At 38.9% G+C, this 23,198-nt stretch overlaps 1 protein-coding gene across 1 annotated transcript; it reads left to right on the forward strand.

Moving 5' to 3' along the window:
• ndc80 (NDC80 kinetochore complex component) lies at positions 1–6,830 on the forward strand. The gene is made up of 17 exons (XM_030737980.1): positions 1–207; positions 687–785; positions 1,140–1,223; positions 1,606–1,732; positions 1,981–2,153; positions 2,346–2,448; positions 2,604–2,693; positions 2,915–3,008; positions 3,408–3,508; positions 3,634–3,778; positions 4,059–4,264; positions 4,395–4,544; positions 4,719–4,808; positions 4,932–5,024; positions 5,246–5,376; positions 5,594–5,696; positions 6,358–6,830. The coding sequence occupies exons 1-17, from the start codon at positions 200–202 to the stop codon at positions 6,484–6,486; spliced, it is 1,926 nt and encodes a 641-aa protein (XP_030593840.1). The 5' UTR covers positions 1–199; the 3' UTR covers positions 6,487–6,830.
• The last annotated feature ends 16,368 nt before the right edge of the window (positions 6,831–23,198 follow it).

Genomic DNA, 23,198 nt, shown 5'->3' on the forward strand with positions numbered 1-23,198 from the left:
CATCCTCTAAATTCACCGAGTTCCTGTCATTTGATTAGAAGCCGTTGAATAGGGGACGTGAAGCAGTGCGGAGCATTTTTGGACTAAATGGCTCGCCGTACTGCAGGGACGTCACCGCCATCCGATTTTTGTATTGTTTTGGCGGGTTTGTGAATCTGCTCGGAAGTTTTGTTCATTTTGTAAACACAACCTACAAAACATGGAGCGGTAAGTGTAACTTTGGCCAGAAAAATAATACTGAAAATAAGAGCCAAACAACACTCTGGCAAATTGTAATGTTTCCGGTAACTTGGCTAATTCATTTCTCATTCAGCTACGGTCATTGTAGCGGCCGTTAATTTAAACGACGTCCCCACCCGCAGCAGTTACGTTAACACCCTTCATGTTATTATAATCTAGAATAACGCTTATTCTAGATTACAATACAACTTATTCGTTGTGTGAAGTCAGGTCTAGTGAACTCTGGGTCACTGAAATATTATAGAAGTTACGGCGCTAGTTAGCAAGCAATGCTATTTCACAACATTCCTATGGCGTACATTAACCTCAGCAGCAGTTTGACCTGCGTCTCCAAATGCACCATTGATCCCACTAATACAGGCAGTGTTGTGTATTCGGGGAAATGTTGGGAATCGGTGGATCGACCTTCATAAACGGTACATTTTCCTTTGTGATACCTTGTCCAGTGGAAGGCTGAGTCGAGCCAAAGGGAGCAGACCATCGGAGCTGCCGATGCGAGTGCAAGACAGCAACAGGATGAGCATGGTGTATACGACGCCTCAGAGGTTGGTTTAAAGAAACTCGACTTGTAATCAGTTCAGCTCCGCAAATGCGCTGTTTAGTTTACTCCTGTATTTGATAAATACCTGATTGTTGTGACCGAATGCTTTTAATAAGGGGTTGCATCGAAAATGCTGAATTAAGATCGCTTGTTTTGGAGCACACAACCAGAGTAAGATATTGGGTGTATGCGTTGTGACAGTTTGGGGCTTCCTAGTTTAGGTAAGCTTAATGTGTGAATGGGGTGAAGAAGGGTGTAGAAGCTATATTTATAGACTCCATGGAGAAAAGTGGATTAGTAGCAGCGTGTTAAATGATTTTGCAAGTGGAGCTCTTTCAGTCAAGTTTTTTCTTTACAGTAAGCAGCCTTCATTTGGAAAGCTCAACATACCCAAACCACAGTCTGGGACATCTGAAAGGCGGACCAGCTTCTTTGGTCCAAGGTATGTCACAAATGTCCAAAACTCCATTACAGTGTTACTGTAATAGGCTGAGAATATACAGTAAAAAGAATAGACATTCAGAAATTGAGTCCAAATGGATTACTACCTTTTGTAAAAACCTCAGGTGATTTGGGCCTTTTAGTTTAGTTTAGTTTTTAACCTAAAGTAATGTAAAATATACAGTAAGAGATTGCCAAAATAAAACTGACAAAAGTCCTGAAACTAGTAAAAAGGAAAAAGCTGATCATCCCACTTAAGTCAAAAATTTTTCTCATACATTGTGAATTCAAATAAACTTTTGCTTTTTTCATAAAAAAAAAGAAAGAAATGTTTTTCCTTGTAAATTAGTTAAACTGCTCTTTGACATGTGGCACGTTAACAGGACTAGTGGAGTCGGCATGCCTCGCAACAGCACCATGTCGGGGTTTGGAGGAGCTGAAAAGATAAAAGATTCTCGACCTCTACATGATAAATCTTACGTTCAGCAATGTATCAGGCAGCTGCATGAGGTAAAAAAAAACTGCCTGTGTGTGTTCTGACTGTAAGCATTGCAGCGCTCTAATACATCAAACCCACTGTTTGAATGTTAAATGTAGAGGTATGTTTTATTTTATTTGACTGCTTTCCATTATTATAGCACCGCTGTCTCAGATTTACCACACAAGGGGTCTTAAATGCTTGCAGTTAGATTGCTGAATACACTGTACTTTGGGGCTCTGTAGCACTATCCAACTGTATTTTCTCTTATATTTTCTAGTTCTTGACAGAGCAGGGTTACCGTGGCACTCTGTCAGCCAAGACCCTCCAGTCTCCTTCTACCAAGGAGTTTGTGAAGATGTTTGAGTTCATCTACCGCCAGCTAGATCCAACTTTTGTGATGCCAAACTCAAAAGTTGAGGAAGAGGTTCCAGCTCTCCTTAAAGCCTTGAGGTAAAAATGTTTTGCTGTTAACAGGTGTTGTGTGTGTATTAGCATTTCTTTGTTTCATACAGTGCAGTTAGGAAAAAAAAAAAACAAGGAACATTTTTTTTAAGCTAAAGAATATATTCTGAAATATCTTGTCTCCTCTTATATAGTTTAAGACACATTGCTGACTTGCTCTGTTTTGGCTTCGTGTTTAAGGTATCCATTCGTTCTCTCCAAGTGTTCTATGTATTCTGTTGGAGCTCCTCATACCTGGCCTCAGGCTCTGGGGGCTCTTATGTGGCTCATTGATAATGTCAAGGTGAGAAATAACACTAAACTGAGGTACATTATTATTTAAAACCAGGTTCATTTGCCCTGAATTTCAGATGAGGAAAATGTAGAAACTAAACAAGTATTTTTATTTAAATAAACTAGTTAAACGTGTTTTCCTTATTTTATGTGTTCATGTATCAGATCAACTGGAGTTTGAGCAAACAGGAGCTGCTGTTCAGTGACTCCTGTGAAGATGGTGACAATATTGAGGAAGGAGCTGAGTATAACAAGGTACTGTAATGTCTTTGAACAGTGTGCTGACATGTTAAGAGAGTGTACTGTTTATCTGTTGATGCGATAAAACACAAGACCTTGGTATATAGTTACTGGTACTGTATATTTTTAGCTATTCAGGTATTCTGTCTCTGTTGTTAAGCAAAGTCAGTGTGAGCTGATTATTAAGTCTGCCTGTCTAAATGTAAATGTTCTTTCTGTACTTTGTTCTTATGTAGCTCTTCCTGGACTACACAGCTGAGACATACTCTAAGTTCATGCAGGGTGATGACACATATGATAAAGAAGATGAAACATTCCTCATTAAACTAAGTAAGCACAACATCTCTATGAAATTGTTTTACATAAAGAATGGCTTGTGTGTGTGTGTTTTGAGCATAACATTAAGGAAATACAGAGATTTACATAGATTGGACCTACAAAATGCAAAAACTATCTGATTTAATTTGGCTGTTATCTGCTCTAATGCACTGCTCCAAGCACTCTCTGAAAGGCCTTTTTAGGAATACTGGAAGCAGTGTATTTGCTACCCAAGGAGACCAGCTTAAGTGAATAAAATAGTTATGCCCAAATGGTCAACATTTTTTCTCCTACATTCAGGTTTGATTTGCAGTATATTAATTACATCTTTCTTTTAAAGGGAAACTTAGATTTTGATCACATAAATTGATCTTGAAAATTAACAAGGATAGGGTTTGTTTGTGTTCACAGAGAAGCTTTACAACGTTGATGAAGCCCTCCTGGCCACAATGGAGGAGAAACACAGAATACTTACTGATGAGGTTGCACGATTGGAGAAGGACAGTCAGACTGTAAGACTTTTTTTCTATACTTAAACATTATTTTTCCTTTAGGCTGTAATGAATTATGTGCTCACTAATATATCTTTAGTGTTAGCACCAATAAATTAGACCATTTTCTGTCTCCTCCTGAACAGGACCGTCTGATGACCAAGAGGATGGAAAAAGTGAAGCTGCAGGCAGACCTCAAGAAACTACAGAGTTATCGTGCCAGCCTGGACTCTTTTAAAGATAACCTGGAGAAAAAAGCTTCAGAATTGAATGATGAGCTGGAGACCTCTGGTAAATACAACAAAGTATTGATCTAACCATGTTAACGAGCCTCTTCTTTGGCAGACAGCATTGGATTCTGTTAGAATCCAATTATGTTTTGATCAGTCACAATGACGAGGTCTGTCTTTAGAGTTACTTAACAGAAACTACACAGCATTCATGTTCAAAGTAGTAGGTGGTTACCCAGGTTAAAATAATGGTTGTGTGGTCAGAAGGAGGCTTATTGACTCCTGCCAGGTCAGAGGATCATACATATACAGTATGCTCTTGTTTTGGTCATTGTTTTTAGTTAGCCATCTGGAAACTCTGAAACATGAGAGGAATGAACTGCAGCACCTCCTGCAAAATCAGAAGTTTACTCCAGCTGATGTAGAGAGGATCAACAGAGAGAAAAGGGAACTTCAACAGACCATCTCCAGTCTCTCCAAGTCTCTGGAGGATGCTGAACAGCATAAGTGGAATGAAGAGATTGCATTCGCCAAAGTGAAAGAGAAGGTACTGCATTTACATCTCGTATATGTGCAAAGAGAGAAAGCAAAGAGAGATAGTCAGTGTAACTGTTAATATCAAGCAATTCTTTTCAGTAACAGAAATGTGATTTTTACTTCCTTTCCATCTTTTCCAGGCGGAGTTGAAGCTGACAGAGTACCACAAGCTGGCACGTAAACTGAAGCTGATACCGATATCTGCAGAGAACGCCTGTGGTCACGATTTTGAGATCCGGCCTTTTGAATGTGGACCTGGTAGCGTGGTTCAGTATAAAACACAGATCCAGGTGACTCCAGTCTATATTCTGTTTACACAGCTATTCAAAACAGTAAAAAAAAGCAGATTTTAATCAGTTCAGTGGACAATACTTGCTTACACTCCCGGTAATTAAGATTACTTCTATATTCTGCTAAGTTGTAGCTTTACATGATGGTGTATTCTGTGTACTTGCTCTGATCAGATGCTCCTAAGAAAATTGATCAGTGATGTTGAGGAGGAGAACAGTCGATTAGCCAACATGAAACTCAGTTTGGAGGAGTCTTGTGAACAGGTAACAAAAGTTTGATGATGCTGTATCATATTTGTTTCTGAATATAGGGAAGTCAGCAGCATTAGTTACATATTAGTTTGTTTGTATTGTGGTATTTATATTTGGTGTATGTCTGTCTGTTAGGTAAATTCTAACATCATGGATAAGACCAATGATCTGAAGCAGCTGAGAGAGCAGATCCGCAAGCTGGATGAACGGTTGGATTGTGAAATACAGGTATTGTCCTGTGTTCTGTATCATGACACAAAGTCATATCCACATTAACAAATTATAACCCTGTATCTCCCAAAGAGCTATCAACATCTCAAACTGATAAAATAACTCATAATGGTAAAAGAAAGTTATTTTCTCCCAGGAGAGGGAGAAAATCTTTCTCCTTCCTCTGGGAGAAGAAAATACACAATAGTTTTTCATGCACATGTTGTATGTTTGTCTAGGAGCTAGCCCGAGAGGAACAGGAGTGGGCAGCAGAGATGGAGTCTGTGGAAAACCACCGTAAACTACTTGAGAAGAAAGTTAATTATGGTTACGACGAGGCTGTGCAGCAGCTGAAAGTAGCACAGCAGCAGTAAGCAACAACTATATATTATTATATTTGCATTTCTTCAAGATTTTTAAGATACCTGTTTCCATTCAAAATAATGACAAACAGACCTAAAAATACTGATTCTTCATTGTTTAGTTACATATTAATAAAACGGGGAAGACTTTTAGCATGAATAGTGTGTATGTTCATTCCAAGTGTTGAGAGTTTAGAATAAGACTTGTGGTACTCTCTTCTCAAGGTACCACCTCGTGCTGCAGGAGACCAATGAGGAGATGCGAATGGTCGCCAACAACCTGGCGTCTGTTTTTACCGCAGCTGCCAACCACTTGTCCATTACAGAGGTAACTCTGCTTTCTCTTTTACTCCAGAAAGAATATGCTTCAAGACATATGCTTAAACTTCCATGTCTGCACACTTCTCCCAGCACGAAGCATTCATTTTACACTAAAGTAAAAAGGCTAATGTAGTGTGAAATGAGGTGGCTTTGTCTTTTTATCCCAACAATGTCATAACAGCTAGATAATATTTTTAGTATTTGGAGCTATATTCACATAACGGATAATATGTTGAAACTTCAATTTGATTTGTATTAAATACACAAGAGAAAATTTGCAAATAATTTTTAATGAAAAGAAAAAAAATTGAAATGTGTTCAGCAAAAAGCACAACTTTTTCATTGGAGGCAGATTCTCTGTTTCCCAGTCTGCATCATGCTTTGTCAAGTTTCACTACAACTCAGAGAGTAAATGGCAAGTTTTAGCAGATAAGTTGCCATCTTCCATGCAAACTACAAGAATTCACAGCAATCTGATAGCCACCAAAGCAATCACAAGGAAGTTTTTCATGCAGCACCCTCTTTGAGACCAATTTCACCTTGCTGCAGCCAGCAACCTCCAGCAACCACTTACTGAATACACATTCTTCTGCAGCAATGGGAGGTTGCTAGGTGGCGCATATTGCATTTTTCCCTCACCGCTCTCTCCTGTGGTTCCTGTACAACAGAAGTGCCTGGAGGATCTGCACAGCAGAGTGCAGCGGATCTGCTCGAAGGCTGTTGAAAAAGATGAGGCTGCTGTTCAGAAGCTCCGGAAAACTCTGAAGGACTTCGTGTCCAAGGCAACCAATTTATAAAGGACATCCAGTTCAGCATGCGGGGATAATTTAAGATGATTTGATGGTTTGGATTTCCCCTAATTTTTATTTTTTAATTTGTTCCAAACTTTGAATCCTTTTCTCTGTTTTCCTTTCGTTTGGACTTAATGCATTTAATATACTTCCAAAGTTTGTTAATTAACACATTTCTTTAAATTTGAATGTTTAAAAAAAATAATTCAGACGTTTGTTGTTACAGATACATTGTAAATACAGGTTTGCATCAAGTTAAAGGTTCAGTAGTTGTCTTGAGAGTGTGTATTTCTATGTGTTTGTGTGTTTGTGTGTCTTCTTTCTATATAAATGTTTTTTATATACACAATAAAACTTAGTTGAAACCCCCTTTTCAGTTATTTTTTTTCTTCTAAATATAAATTTAAGACAACTCTCGTACTACCAACCAAAAGGAGAAAGATGTCTTGCATCTGTGCACCTTTGTATTTCATCCTCCCTGCTCAGCATTGCAGGCTGTCCCATTATCCCCTTATTTTCCCTTCCCTCATACTGAGACAGTTCCCCATATTTTGGTTGGTTTGGTTTTACAAAGGTCAGCTTGTGTGAGTCTCACAAGAAAACTGGCTCAAGAAGAGATGCAATCCCTACAGAAATCAGACTGATTATGAAGTGTACATAGTGAGACTGCAAATAAAGTTAATATAACAAAAGATGGGAAAATTGCATTAAAATAAAAAAAGAGAAAGTCTTTGTCCTGTGCCAAATCTGTAACCTGCATAGTTTATTTTAAATTGCATGTAACAGCATTTCAGATGACCTCATTAACATTTTTAGTTAAACTGGTCACTCCATTATCCTTATTGCAGTCATCTCAGTAGAGTAGTTATTCTCTATTGAAGCCACTAGAAGGCAGCACACACCACCAGCTGCTCAAACTTTTCAAGTTGCATTTTGTCTGACTGAAAAATCAGATAAACTATAACATTGATGACAATTTTATATAGTGGTGGTGGTGGTGGGGGGTCTTTGCCAGATGAGTGGAAAAGCAGACTTTATTACCTCCATATTCCAGTAAACTTTTGAAACGGTGACAACAGTTTTCCCTGTTTCCACTGGGAACTCTGTCTCTGGAAAGGCAGGTTTCTCACTACCACCAAACCCAGCTAATATTTAAAGTTTCATCAGTGTTAAGTTTGACTTTTGTTTTTGTTGACTGATCATTAAAGAAATGTGTTTCAACACATGTACTCTGTTTATTTGCACATATTTCTGTTTTACAAACCTTTTAAGCTGTGAATTTATGAATTCCTCACCAGTTAGATATTGGGTCAGGAAATAATTAAATTAAATAACGGACAAACAGCAGGAATAGTTTCCATTTGTGTAAGGCTCATTTATTCTATTTTTTACCAAGCACATTAACATATTTAGGTTCCACATATCAGCCAAAACCCATAAAACTGACTGCATCATTAGTAAATTAAGCGTTTGTTTTTGAAGTGAACATTTTCTGTCCAGAAGCATTTATTGCAAATGCTGAGGCAAAGTTGGCAGTGAGGACACAAACAGGAAGTGGTACATGTCTCTCTTCAGTGCTTTCACCAGATATGGTCAACACAGCTTAATGTACCTGTTTCCAATTAACTCCACATACTTGGCATCCAAATATTAGTATTTTTTTTCTTTTCTTTTTTGCATCTATACTCAGTCCAGAGATTGAATCCAGATACCCTGTGGCAATCTGCATACAATTCAAACTATGATTCTAGTTTATTTTAGGTTTTGAAAGCAGATTTTGAGAAGCTTTAAATCATTCTGTATGGTGTAATATCAGCCCTGATCCAGGATTTGTCAAACTGTCTCGAATCTTTATTGTTTGCAGACTCAAAGGATCCTCCTTAGATAAAGATGTCTGTTTACTGATTCAGCTTCTCTTGCTGGACATGGTGGCGCTGATTTATGAATTCACACAAGCACATCTTTTTCCAATTCTCATGTTGTTCCACTTCAGCGGTGGCATCCGCCCTAAACCCCAGCACTGCTCAGTGTTCTTGCTTCATTTGATCTGAATTCAGTTTGTGAGTGTCTTACTTTAAAAATTGCAAACTGTGAATGATTTGAGGCACCAATGTCAAGAGATTATTTTACTGCAGCAAAAAACAAAGAGTTAGAGTCTGTTTACACGGCTTTACTTAATAGCTCTGTAGCAGCTGAATACAGCAGGTGACATCAGTGTGTTTTACTTTTAGATTTGTTCTAATTAAAATGATGGTTAGTTTATTAAATCAGCTTCAGTATGATATTAATTGTCTGAGTAAAAGAAGATTGTTTTAGCCTCTAAGATAGAGTTTTCTTTCTTTTTATGTCACTGATAAGTGACTATTTTTAGGTTTTGTACACCTTGGATGGCAATAATTATTACCGCCTAAGCAACTTATAAAATATGAGAAATTAAAAAATTTTTTTTTTTTGCTGCAATCAACAAAATTCCTCTGGACCCTCTAACAGCACAAATGTCTGAAGTATCTTTCAGGAATTTGGGGTGACGGCTGAACCCTGAAACTTCACATCGTGCCCATACAGTAAAGTCAGAGGCGTTCTTTATAGGAGCAATGTTTGAAAACCTTCAGCACCGCAAGCGTGAGAGAAATGTTTTGGCAGATGTGATAAGGAGAGATGAGGTGATTGTGAGGGGCTCCATGGAGAGAGGGAATGAAAAATGTGATGGATAACTTCCACCGCTTGCAGAAACAATCTCAAACTGAGGTTTTGTGTGTGTGTGTGTGTGTGTGTGTGTGTGTGTGTGTGTGTGTGTGTGTGTGTGTGTGTGTGTGTGTGTGTGTGTGTGTGTGTGTGTTGGGTGGGACAGTGGAGAGAAAGTCATGTGCTAACAGCCACAGCGGCTTAATTCAACCAAACATGAAAGGCCTCGGTGTGTTTATTAGATCCCATATGGACAGGTGGCATCCATAAAAGCAATTTTACAGGACCCATCTTTGCATGTGTGAGAAAATGAATGTCATGATTTGTGTATCTTTCTACCCTCGGAGGGATGTACACGGTGGCCTAAACGTGTGTGCGGAGTGCGGGAATTTGCGTGCTTCTCTCTGCACAAACCTGTGCTGCGCATTTGGTTTCATGCTTCTTCGTGTGTTATGTGGTTCTTTCTCGAGCGTGTGCGTGTGTTCTCTTTTACTGCCTGTGGCCCTCAGCCTGTGTCGACTTATTTCTATCATGGATCATTGCATTCAAAGATGCAAATCCCTCATGAATTCTTAATACACTGAATGCCCCTGCTCTCGCACAGGGAAAGTCAATTCAACTTGGGCTGAGTGCAAAAGCTTAACACTGTGCGTGTAAGTGTGCGTGTGTGTCTAACTCACAGGGCCTCCGATGAGAGAGACATGTAAGAAGAATTGCATGTAATGGTGTGGAAACGCAAAGGTTATCTATCTTTGTGTTTCCTGGAGAAGGTGTGTGTTGTTACTTCGCCAGTACTACAGGGCTTCCAGCAGCTAATTCATCATACCAGAGACAGGCAGATGCAGTAGAGCATTGAGGTGTTAATGTGGAGTCTTATTAGGGGTTAATCTCATCCATCCGCCACTAGAATAATGTGTTCTACAGATGTGGGAAATGGGTGCAGAGAAAAGGGGAAAATAAAGAGAGGCAAGCTCTACCCTTTCTCAGGCACACTCTCCCTTATTTTCTTTCTCCCAGCTCCCTGTCAAAACACCATTGTGTAGCTGAAATCTGCCTTCCTTAGACTTATATTATGACTAGCTCTGGCATTCTGATTTCTGTTCCAGCAGCTAATTGTCTCCAGATTTAGTAGACAAATCAACTTCTGCTATAGTTGTGTGGCAGGCACATGCAGAAGTGATGCAGCTGTTTTAATAAGACTCATATTAGAAAAGAAAAAAAAAAAAGGTCTACCTTCAGTCCCTAATAACAAAAACACAACCACTTGCAGAAATAATTATGTGAGCTTTTGCTGTTGTCAAGCACAGTGTGTGAAATATGTTCTTTGAGCTTGTTTGTAATGTGCTTGAACTGAAACTTGCAAGATTTGCAGCAGAGGCCCTGGTTAATGTTAACTTATTCTTAGTTTCCTGGAGAATGATTAATGTCTGCTTATCTGAGTGAATTTGAAATTAATTGTAGATAAGAACTCACTGGCGGACATAGAAGTAATGTGGATCAGGCTGCTTTGTGTGCAAAATATGTTTCTGCATGTACAGGTGTGTTGCATTTCAATCTTGTGTAGTTTTCCAGCTCTGGACTTGATATCAAATCCAGCCAATTTTTGTTTGTCTGTGGTTTTTTTTGAAAAATATATTCTTGTTTAATATTGACTTGTATCCTTTTTGCAAGTAATCAGGGGGCTGACCAACTGCTTGTTAACACAAATATCTAAGCAGCGATTCACATAGCAGCAACTCAGTGCATTTAGGCAGCTCAAACCCAGCATCAGAGTGGGGAAGAAAGGTGATTTAAGTAACTTCGAACATGACATGGTTGTCAGTGCCAGATGGGCTGGTCGTAGCATTTCAAAAACTGCTGATCTACTGGGATTTTCCTACACAACCATCTCTAGGGTTTACAGAGAATCATCCAAAAAAAGAGAGAAAATCTCCAGTGAGCGGCAATTCCCTGGGTGAAAATGCTTTGTTGATGCCAGAGATCAGAGAAGAATGGCCAGACTGCTTCAAGCGAAGGCAACAGTAACTCAAATAACTACTTGTTACAACCAAGGTATGCAGAAGAGCATCTCTGAATGCACAATATGTTGAAACCTGAAGCAGATGGGCTACAGCAGCAGAAGAATGCGCTGGGTGCCCGGTCTGATGAGCCACATTCAGATCATAGGGTCAGAATTAGGCTTATTATCCATCCTCCCTTGATAGTGGAGGTGTAATGGTGTGGAGACATTTTCTAGTCAAACTTTGGTCCTAGTGGTATTAGTTAAATATGTCATGCCACCAAGCTTAAATCATCTCAAGCTGGTTTTATTGAACATGATAACATGTTCACTGTACTCAAATGCCTTCCACAGTCACCGGATCTCAATCCAAAAACTTTGGGATGTGGTGGAACAGGAGAGTCACATCATGGCTCTGTAGCAACTGTCTGAACCTCTGAGAAATCTTTCCAGGACCTTGTTGAATCTATGCTATAAAGAATTAATGCAATTAAAAGTAGGAATGTGTAATTAAAAACTGGAGCATCACTTAGTTCATATTTGATCAGTTTAGCTGCTTCTCAGACAGTGAAAACGGCTGTATAATTGTTCTCTGTTGTTCTTCTGAAAGACTTCGGCAAGTCTGAGAAAATGATTCTGGTCATGTCATATATTATAGCATATTACACAACAAAGTGTTGAGTTTGGAAGATGTGGGAACTTACCATCCAGGGTGGGCCTAATAAAAAAATGAGCTTATGGGAACTGCAGATCCAGTGTTTTTGTAGGATGACTCATTTTAGGAAATAAAGCGATCTCTTGTGGTTCCACTAGATTTGTGGGAGTCCAATACAATCTCGCTGTGGAACCTGTTTAACAAAACCTTTAACTAACAATGGGGAAGTGTCATATAGCTGGGTGAATGGTGGTGAGAGAAGAAAAGCACACCAACAAAACACAGAGTGCTGCAAAACTACTAAAGAAAAGCTGTGTAGAGCAGCAACCCTTCACTCAGCCGGTCATGACAGGAGGAGACAGCTTCACGGCTCCATGTGCACGCGTAAGGATGGCGCTTCCTTCTCATTATGGTTCCTTTGATGACAGTGTGCCGTGGTGACAATATGGCAGCTTCCTGTGTGACTTCACCATATGATGACAGTTCTCTGTGTGCTCAGCGTCAGCGTGAAGTGCTACAATCAGGATATATTTTGTTGAATAATAGATGCAGTGAGTGACCAGTTTACACACAGCAGGTTTTTCCATTTCAGCTCGCTCATTATTCGGCATAGCAGTTTCTCAAATATTTTTCTTTTGTGTCACAGCCATTTATCCACAGAACCCACAGTGTCTACAGTATGGAAACACCGCCACAGATTTATCTAGAAAAACAAGACAGAAAATGTGTCCCACAGTGACGGCAGAGTCATGCAAAGGAAAGAGAAGAACAGCTGTAAACCTTCTGAAACGTTACACATAGTAGTGTTGTGTGAATTAGAGCAGGTTATGTAGTGTACCCTCATACAGCTTGCTTTAACACAAAGATAAATGACTCCATGCTTCTTCCAATTTATCTTTATTATCCCCAAAGAATTATTTATGTTGCCACTGTGCTGAATAGAATAATAGAATAAAACATCTTTTGTGTGCATGGCAAATGTATTGAAATTTTATTCAGCTTCTCCTGTTTGTAGGTATGGATATTCTTAAATAAAGCGGAAGCACATTTTGTCTTTCTTTCACACCTGTTTGATGTAACTTACGAGGTTTATAATTACATTGCTATAAAGCTTCTGGAGACTAACAAGAAGTCAAAACAGAGCTGTTGAGGCTGAGATATTCTGACTCAGATGGCACGCTATATATTTCCTGTGTTTCCTGTGAGTCTGCTACAGTCCGCTTTGGTCTGAGTGCCGTAAATTTCATTGTTAAATGGTGAGTGCGAGCTTCTATGTGGACATCTCTGTGACTGTGGAGACCTTACATTAAAATGCACCAACTCCCTTCAGGAGGACTTCAAGCAAACTTTACGACTGCTAATCAATGGTGTGCCACTATCTGCAACAGAGTACAACTGCTACTTTAGTAGGATTTAGTAGCATCTTATGGTAAGGCTTCAGATTTTCAGCAAAATGAATACCTTTCTCTAAACACTTTCTTGGTAGCTTTAAAAACTCAAAAAAGCCCTCAACAGAGCCAGAGTTAGGACTGTTCCTTCTTGGCTAGGGTTAAAACCAGGCATTAAAATAATCTTTATATTATTTTTTTTTCTGCTCTTGTAAGATCATCTGAAAATGTGCCTTCTTCATAGTGGCACAAGACACTTTCCTCCATTCCTCAACTAAAGTGAATCAAAGCACAAATAATCATATCATCTGATTATATATGTTTTTCTTTATTGACATCATGAAAGGTATCCCTTAAACTAACAACAGTCAGCCACCAGTCGTCAGTCAGTGTGTGTCTCTGTACACGTGCACGCCCATGATGAATGTCTGAGTACATGCAAGCATGTAGATTTTTGTCAGAAGTTGACAATGTGCATGACAGATCAAATTTCCATCAGTTTTGTCTGACTCACTCAGGCCTGAATGGGGGTTATTTAGGCACGGTGAGAGGTCACAAGAAGGTCATTTGAGGCTATGAAAGGTTGTAAAGAGGCTGTGAGTCAGACGTTTGAACTGTTGGCTCCCTGTGAGTCATTTTCTGGCTTAGTGGGATCCATTTCAGGGTCCACTCACCTCAGGGGGGAAACAGATGTCTGTTAGGATATCAGAGGCTTATAAATACTTGTGCAGGTATTTTGGGGCTCACACACACAAAAATGTTTGGTTTAGAGTTGATCATGAGCTCTTAATTTGTGTTTTTTTTTTTTTTTTTTAATAAAGTCTGCTTTCTACTCAGGTGTTTAAGTGCAGTTTGTGCTTTGCACAGCACCCAAATATAGTTGTGGGCTGATTTGAACACATGATCACAATATTGTTAGTGTATTTGAAAACATCCATCTCTGCAAATTCTCTGCAGCTTTTCAGTTTAGTAGATCTTAACATTGTCACAAAACTGTGACCATTAGCTCAAATATTGTATTTGATTTAAATGAACATGTATGTGTTTACAGTCCATATTGTTTTGTCTTTGTGCAGAGATAAAGGACAAAATGAGGACACACTTGTGCAATGCTGGAAGAATGCTTGCTTGGTTGGGAAGCACATATTGTTTTAGCATCCTGATGAGCAGTAGATTTATGTAGGCACATATGGTCCAGTGGTACTGTATGTCAACTTTTGGCATGCTCCACTGTTGTTTTTTCCATGTGCTTCAAGCTTAGAGTGTGGATGTAGCTTGTGTTAGAACACGAGAGTACAGCACATTTGTGTGTTTCTGCATGTATCACTTATCTTAGTGACAAGCAGAATGTCAGCATGAGGGCATTTCTGCACAAGTGCTGCTTGACTTGGTTTTAGGGTTAAGGTTAGATCTAGTCTAGTCCTGGGGATTAAGGTAAGGGCCAAGGAAATGCATTAGTATAGTGGATATCTTCGCAATTATAGCAACACAAATATGTGTTTACATGTGCATATATGCATCAAACTGTCAGTTAAACATTAAACCCAACCTTTTTAATCTGACACAAAGCACCGATTTACAAGTAAATTTCACATTCTCACCCTTGCATTTTATAATTTTGCTGTACATGCTCTCAGTAACTCTGAGCAAGTGCTGGACTTTTCAGTATGACTAAAACAAATGTGCTAATTTGTCAAAATTAGAAACTTGCTTGTTAGTGGACCACCTGGATTTATTTACGTACAGTGTATTAGGCTTTAACATGAATCTGCCCATTGTCACATTTTGTTTGCTAAAGGAAAGAAACGCAGATGATTAAAAGCACAATTTGTTTGTTTTATCCTAGCTTTGTCCTGTTGTGATGCTTCAGCTTGCTTGCTCACTGATTACTTGAGGTCTGGTACCAGCAACAAGCTCAGATCAGGGTTGATCCCAGATTAACCAAATTAATATGGGAACCACATGAATCACCCATTCAAGATATGATGGTACATTAAAACCCTAATGCTTGACTTCAGTGGCTATGGATTCCACTCTCCTTTCCTTCTCTTTCAATGCTGAGCCAAAAATCTGACTATTTCTAAACACCAGGGAATCTACAGACACTGAGAGAAGTGTAATGTGGATTTACACTTGCAAACACAGGAGGCAGTGAAGCAAGCAAGACAGGTTTTGCATCTTTTCTCAGGCTACAATAAAAAAAACACCAGAAAACAGAAGAACAGAGTGAAGAAGTGGGAGTGTAAGAGAGACGTGGGAGGTTGCAAAGGAAAGAAAGAAGATGGAGGGATAGTGAGGCGTGGGGAAGGGGCATAGGGAGGTCTGCTGTTTCCTTGTGAGAGGAGGATGAATGGTAAGTTGGGGTCTGGTTTGCCTCCTGGGTTTTTAAACACACACATACACACGCACATGTACACACACTACTAGTGTGTTTACAAAGGAGAGTATAACGGTTCCACTCTGTACCTCAGTGTAGCAGAGGTGCTTCAGGGCCACATGTGTAAACGATGAGAGGAATGCACACTGATGCATTGACATTGTGTGCCGTAACATTCATAACCTTTATAACCCTGAAGGGAACAGCTGTAGTATGTTGTCATGTAACATCCAAATTCATGTTTTTTATGTGACACAGGGTGCCTCGCGGATGGAGGAAACAACATTAAAAGGCCTGCAAATTTAATTCTTTTGCAAAAAATATTTACATATATATCATGACTGTTAAAACTTAGTGTTTGATGTTGTTTATCCTGATTGTCATCTTTACAGATTTAATAGGTTTTGACCCAACCACAGAAGTCTCTCTCGGGAAATCTAAAACACTATATAAGCTGGGGATGAGTGTACATTCTTGACCTTAGAGATAAGAGTCGACACTGTTTTTCGTTTTTTTAATATATAGACATACATATATCACATGATCTTCCTAATACTTAAAAAGGTTTAAATTTCTCCTAATGAAAGAAAAAGATACACTTACTGTATATATTAAATATTTTAAATTTATTGAATAGAGTCGAGGTCAAAGGCCAAGACTGAACAGCCTGTATATAAAAGGTGGACATAGCTGTTGTGACATCAAACATTGGTCTCATTGTGAAGCCTCAAGCTGAAGGTTTTAGTGGTCGCCTTCTTTGCATGACACGTGAAAAGTGGATCTGTCTGTGAAACCATAGGCATACTGCATGGTTAATGACTTGGGACTGAGAAGTCACTATTCAGTGAGCATATCCTGGTTCATCCCCACTGTCTGACTCTAACAATGACCACAAATTGCAAAATGAACTTCACATTGTATTCAGTGTGACTTCCGATTAGCATCTAAGCCCTTGAAACCATCAGGAAAGTGCTTGTTGAGGTCACAGAGAACTAGAGCTGAGCACCATTTTCCCATAAACTTCTATACAACCAGAAGTCTTTTTGCAGCCAGAGTTGCCCCCTGCTGGCCATTTAAAAGAATGCAGGTTTTAAGGTAAGGCGTTACTTAGGCCTGAATTATGCTTCTGCGTCGGGTCTTGGTGTGGCCTTCGTACATAACCGGAAATCCCCTCTGAACCTTATGCAGTAATCACAATCTTTGTGGACTGCGTTGACCCAACGTATAATTACATTTCTCAAGAGGTCTACGTCAGGTTACTTCATAGGGTTCAGAGGGGACTTCCAGTTATGTATGTAGGACTGACGCAGAAGCATAGGGCTTAGACAGTATAAATGATGGACGTAGCTACCGTTGGTTTGTGAAGTCTCATTCTGAAGCCTCATGACATTTTTGCCACCATCTTAGTGTTTTGAAACCAGATGTGACAAGAAGGGGGCGGGTCTGATAGTGAAATTGCATGCTTATTGGCCAAGGACTTGTGAGTGACAAGTTGTTATCTCCTAGATAATCCTTCTTTCTGAAATATAGTATGATCTACTTAAAAAAATGAGTGACAGAACCCATTGACTCAGCAGAACCATGTTTACAGTTGTGAAGTCAGACTTCTATAGAAACTGAAATCTTTTGCAACCACAGGTATTAAAACTTGGAGGTCAAAAAAACAAACAAAAAAAAACAAAACAAAACAAAACTTGGAGGTTCAAAAAAAAAAAAAGCTTAAGGCACTTAAACTAAGACTTAAGTCTATGTCCATCTTTTATATACAGTCTATAGGGATAACTTTTAATGGTTTCTTTAAGCCAACATGTACAAGAAGTCCTCAAAGTGTTAAAAAATGGAAACTTGACCTTCTACAACTGATTACATTAATTTCATCAGTAGCTACACACGTATTTACCAAGCCACAATTGAACAGGGGTTCAGAGGTGAAAAATCAATTTGCTTGAGCATGGCTCCAAAAGCGAATTAAAGACCCCCCCACCCCTATGTTAAAATGTCCAACTTAAACGCAGGTATGTACATGTTTTGTGCCTGGTACAACAAACAGTTTTTGCCTTAATAGCTTTGTGACGGCGACAAGTGATTTTTATTTTTATACAACTCACCCATTGTACTAATATTGATTAATACTGAGCAGAATTGAGTTCAGCTTATTGTTATGGCCCTCCACAACAGTACCTGTTTCTCATGTGGCCTCTTGGGAAAATGAATTGCCCACCCCCGTTTTAGTATATACATTTCACTGATGTAATCTCTAGCAGGTCAAAAAGAAGTCAAATTTAACATCTTTGTTGGGGTGCGTCTTTTTTGGCAGCATCAGTCGTGGTCTGTCTGTCACATCAGCTCAGCAGCTGCCTCTTTGCTTGATGTAGTGTGCCACATTGGAGCAGACAGTTTCCACTCCAGCAGGGCTACTGTTTGCTCTGCCCGTGAGCTGTTTCTTATCATTACACTCTAACAAATACAGAAGCCGACAAGAGAGTCACGTCATTAAACTTCCTGTCTACAAATCTTCAGCTGTGCCTTCTCGAAGTGACAGCTTTCATTCAGAAAAGAGTTTGCGCGCATGTTTGAGCCCAAAAGCACCTCTGTGAAAGCAAAACAGAGAAGGTTAAACACTGTAAATGATTTGATACAACCTCTTTAAAAAAACATAAAAAAACAAGAATTTAAAGTTGGAGGACACAATGGCTCAGAGGTCTTAATGATTTAAGATGTTTGATCACAAATTTGTATTATTTCTTTTTTGTGTGTTTTTTGTTTCCTCTTATAATCCACAGATAAGTATGTGCCCCCCCCCCCCCCCCCCCCGAACTGATCAAATATAAATTGCTTTCTTCTATTAGAAAAGATAAGCCTGTGGAGAGCAGTTTTCATTGTATAATGATCCATTTATCTCTTCAAAAATGTTTCAGATGGCACATTTTTACAAAAAGATAGGAAAAATTATTAAAGCTAATGTATCTATAATATAGGCTCATACACATTCATGCATGAATGCATTCACACACAGTGATGCAGCACAGGTGTGAAGCACATTCTCTGGTTTCACCTGAATATTTAACCATGTGAACTAACACCTATCACACAACATGCAGGGTGACAGTGTTCGCACCTCTCAGCACTTCATACTGTAGGACAGCAAGTCATGTTTAAAGCTATATTTGCCTAATAACAAATGATTTAGATATTTAAAGAATATTGAATAATATTAAGTATTATGTATATCACTGCACACCAAAACGTTTTCTCAGGAACCTGACTGAATATGGTTTTCTTACTGATGTCATAGAGTTAGAAGGCGGTGCTGTCGTCCTCTTGTTCGCCATCGGGTGAAACAGTATGTGTTCCATCTGCAGTTCACTACAGTGATGACTGATAACACGTGTCTTTGTGTGTGCGTGTGGTAACAGTGATGAGTGTGGAGTCTGCGGTTGGTGGTCCAGACTGTAGGTCTGGTGATAAGCCAACTGATGATTGGTGCACCCTGGTTATAGCTCCAAGTTAATTCCCTCTGCCTCTGTGTTTTGTTTCAGCCAATCCAGTGATCCACAACAGCGTTTAAACAGCGCAGACAGGGCGGCAGGCCTGTTTCTTTTATCAGAAAAAAAAAGCGTGAGTTTTTTTTAATATCCTTTATATTGTCTATTTTGACATAGCAGAAATTTGGCACCAAAACTTTAACCTTCTCTTCCTCCCTTTGTATTTTCACTTGTGAACCAAGAATTTCTGATTAAAAGACTCATGAAAACTTTTATCAGTGGTGAGTAAAAGAAAGATCTTAGAGCATCTTTTGATCTAAAAAAACAGGGTGAGACAGCATCAGTATTGTGTTGTCATAATACATCTTGAATTGGTAGCTGTATTGTTTTCATCTATGATGACTCTCCTTTCTCCTTCTGTGGTTGTCTTTGCAATTGTCTTGTCATGTAGCCTGAGTCATACTGACAGATTCCAGAGCAGTGGCACAAAGAGCTTCTTTTAGTTTGACAGATTTCTCATGAAGAACTCAGACATGCTTGATCTAACCATGATTACATTCAGGTTATCATTTGTATCTTTTCTCATGCCAGCTGGCCCAATAGTGACTAACAAGGCTCTGCCCACATTCGCTTCCTCTTGTAAACAAGATGGTCGCTGAATTGGAATTAGAAAGATGGGAATTTGAGCTTCCAGTTTCTTATAAAGTAAATCTTGACATAAAGCACAAGCTGAGATGCAAAGTCAGAAAGGCTAGCATCTAACAATAGTTAGATTGGTTTAAAAATCATGGGCGAAAGGAACTCCTGCACCCTCAGGTTTGTCCTCAGTGACTAAAGGACTCTGACTGCTCAGCTATATACTCACTGATAATTAGGTACACATTGCTAGTATAGGATTTGACATTCTTTTGGCCTCAGAACTGCCTTCCCATAAGCTAACCCTTTAAATAGACACACCCTGACTGGTAAATTTCCACATCTTCCAAACTGAACAACAGAAAACAATTTTACAACAGTTTTCACTTGTTGAGATGCACAGCTAAACTGACCAAGCATGAAATAAATGAGAGATGGACAAGGTCAGCAACAATTCTCAGGTAGGCTGTGGTGTTTAAATGATGCTGTTGGTGTTAAGTTAGTGGTATTTGAGTTACAGTTGCCTTCCTATCAGCTCGAAGCACTCTGGCCAGTCTCCTTTGACCTCTGGGATCAACAAGGCATTTTCACCCAGAGAACTGCTGCTCACTGGATATTTTCTCTTTTTCAGACCATTCTCTATAGAGATGATTGTGTGCAAAAATCTACGTAGATCAGTAGTTTCCGACATACTCAAACCAGCCTGTCTGGCACCACCAACCATGTCACATTCAAAGTCACTTAAATCACCTTTCTCATCATCTTGACCATGTCTGCATGTGATTGGGTGCTGCTGTGTGACTGGGTGATTAGATATTTGTATTATAAATAACTGTATGAAAGTGGCTGTAAGTGTAGTCAGTGAAGCTTTTATTCTAACTTATAAGGTATTAATTTTATTAATTCACCTTTTTGATTTTTTAAATGCTATATTCTGTTCAAAGTCACCCTCTAAAGACCCAGTGGTTGTGAGCAGTTGTGCTTCTGAAACTTTACCTTTTTGTTTTTTGAAAATAAAGTCTCTTTTCTCTAAGCTCCTCTGACATCACAAAGCCATTGCTAAAACAAAGAATCTGTTTTCTTCTTTTGTTTTTGTCAACAGGAGTAATCTGGATCCAGCCATTACATTTGGGTATGCCAATTTTCCCATCAGCCAGGATAATTTAATGTTTTTTACAGCAGTGACCTAATGGGTGAACTGTATTGAAAAAATATATATGAAATATATGAAAACATGTGAAGCCCTGCCAGTATTTAGCACCTGCTTGGAACACCACCCCCTTAACCACTAACACTTGTGTTGTATTACAGTCGAGTGGAACATTATCCTTCATTACAAGCTCCTCTAACACCATGAACAAAAGAACAGAAGACTGCTCTGACTATGATGACACTGCCTGCTAGGTGTCATTTGGCTTGAATGGTTTTCTCTGTCGTCTAAAGCACTTTTTATTTATACGTTCCACAGTGGAGCTAGAACAGGCTGCTGTTGCCATCTTTCAGGATTAAGTTTAATTGTGCACATATTATTAATATTATTCATAAGGCTACATTTTACTATTGTGTTAGTAAAACAAAAGGTGGATGTTACAAATATTTATACACAAGGCTTTTTGACTCTTATTCTGGAGTGCAACTTGTTCATCTCTGGCTTGGACACTAAAATAATGAGAAGAAGTAGACACAATGACTGTGGGAAGTGACTCATTCTGTTTACTCTGTTCATTCATTTTAACTTGAGACCTTGAAATTACATAACTGGCTTAGTAGTGAAATTACTAGTTGGCACTGTCTTTTGTTTTGCTTTTTTCTGATTGGATGGCCCTTGCGAACAGTAAGTTTCAACAGCACATGTGGAATTCATAGCAAGACCTATAACCATATAAAAGATATCTCCTCTCTTTGACATCATTATGATTGCTAGGGATTACTAACATCCACCATTGTACCAGAAAATAAGGAAAAATATAGCAGATCATTAAAGGTCTTCGAGTAATATCTCCAAAGCAAAACTGCTGAGATAATCATGGCTGCCACTAAAATCCTAATAAAAATTGCTTTGAGCGTGTCTAGTGTAGGCCATGATTTCTCACACAGAATCACTAAATGATGTTTATGGAGATAATAGGCTACCTTAAAAAATGAAAAGAAATCAGTAAGCTGGCGGATGCCCTGTAGCTTTTGAATCAGGTTGTACTGACTCAAAGTTCAGAAGACAGCCAGAGGAAAGGCTGTGAAATGTGAGAGAACAGGAGTGGATCAGATAGCGGCCACACACATTAGTTAAACAGCTCCCTTCTCATGTTCTCCAGTCCCCACATCATCATCCTCATTGCTGTCTTCTCTGGATATTTCCCAAATTTTAATTGTCCTCCCTTTCTTTTCCAACATACACTTCATCTCTTAACTCCAGTGTTTATTCTTCCATGCTATTTTGCTCATGTTCTAAGATCTTTTGACACTCCTCTTTGATCCATCTTCTTTTCATCACTCACTGTCAGTCTCACCCTCCTTTTATCCTTATACTATGGGTATTGTACTATCTAGCCTCTCCTGTGTTTAATGTTTCTTCTTGTCATATGATAACATCAGGTTCTATTCATCTTTTATTATTTCTTTACGAACTAAACTCCAGTGCTTTATTGCCCCCGTTAGGTAAAAAATTACTTAAATAGGATCACTTTATGCTGTTATTAATGTTCATTATTCCCTACACCTTGGGTTTTAATAAAGGTTTATGTGAAAGCATTCTGGAGTAAAATTGCAAATCAGAACATTTTCTGAGCTTAAGGTAATAATTAAAGGTGGACAGACATAAAACAGCGTGGCATGTTGTTGTCTAAGCTCATCGGCAAAGAACAGAAATGTTAGGTCCTGTTTTTTAGATTACAGAATACACTACACTGTGTAAAAATGCATTTATTTACAATAAAATCTGACAATTCGAGCATAAATACTGTAAAAATAAAGCTGCACGTTTATTTTTAAGGTGAGGAATTTTTGTTTAACCAAGCAATTCTGCTGTGAGGAGGAGCGAGCTCTAACCATGAGAACAATTTCATATAAATTCAATCAGGAAACAGTCAAATGAGGCACTTGTAAAAATGCAGAGAAAACTTAAAAGGTTCCCTGTGGAGTTACTGATAAACAGAAACACCTCAGAGTAATGGGTGCGCATTTTGTTTGTGTCGAGCACACAGATGATGTTGTATACTCTCCTGCACTTTTACGATATTTTGCTGATCAGTGGCAGTGATATGTAAAGAAGCAGGAGCAGCAAAGACAAAGAAGAAGCCAAAAAACTAGTGTACATGCTTGTAAACAATGTTTGATTTAAAATGTGTGCTGGCTCATTTGCTAGACCTCAAAGACACACACACACACACACACACACACACACACACACACACACACACACACACACACACACACACACACACACACACACACACACACACACACACACACACACACACACTGTGTTGTGGTGAGA

This window comes from Archocentrus centrarchus, chromosome 9 (genome assembly GCF_007364275.1).
Source record: "Archocentrus centrarchus isolate MPI-CPG fArcCen1 chromosome 9, fArcCen1, whole genome shotgun sequence".
Classification (NCBI taxonomy): domain Eukaryota; kingdom Metazoa; phylum Chordata; class Actinopteri; order Cichliformes; family Cichlidae; genus Archocentrus; species Archocentrus centrarchus.

Bases quoted from the DNA above. Each gene is read 5' to 3' on its own strand.
- ndc80 (XM_030737980.1), top strand. The intron at 2,449-2,603 runs GTGAGAAATAAC...TTCATGTATCAG, and splicing joins GGCTCATTGATAATGTCAAG to ATCAACTGGAGTTTGAGCAA. The intron at 5,697-6,357 runs GTAACTCTGCTT...CCTGTACAACAG, and splicing joins ACCACTTGTCCATTACAGAG to AAGTGCCTGGAGGATCTGCA.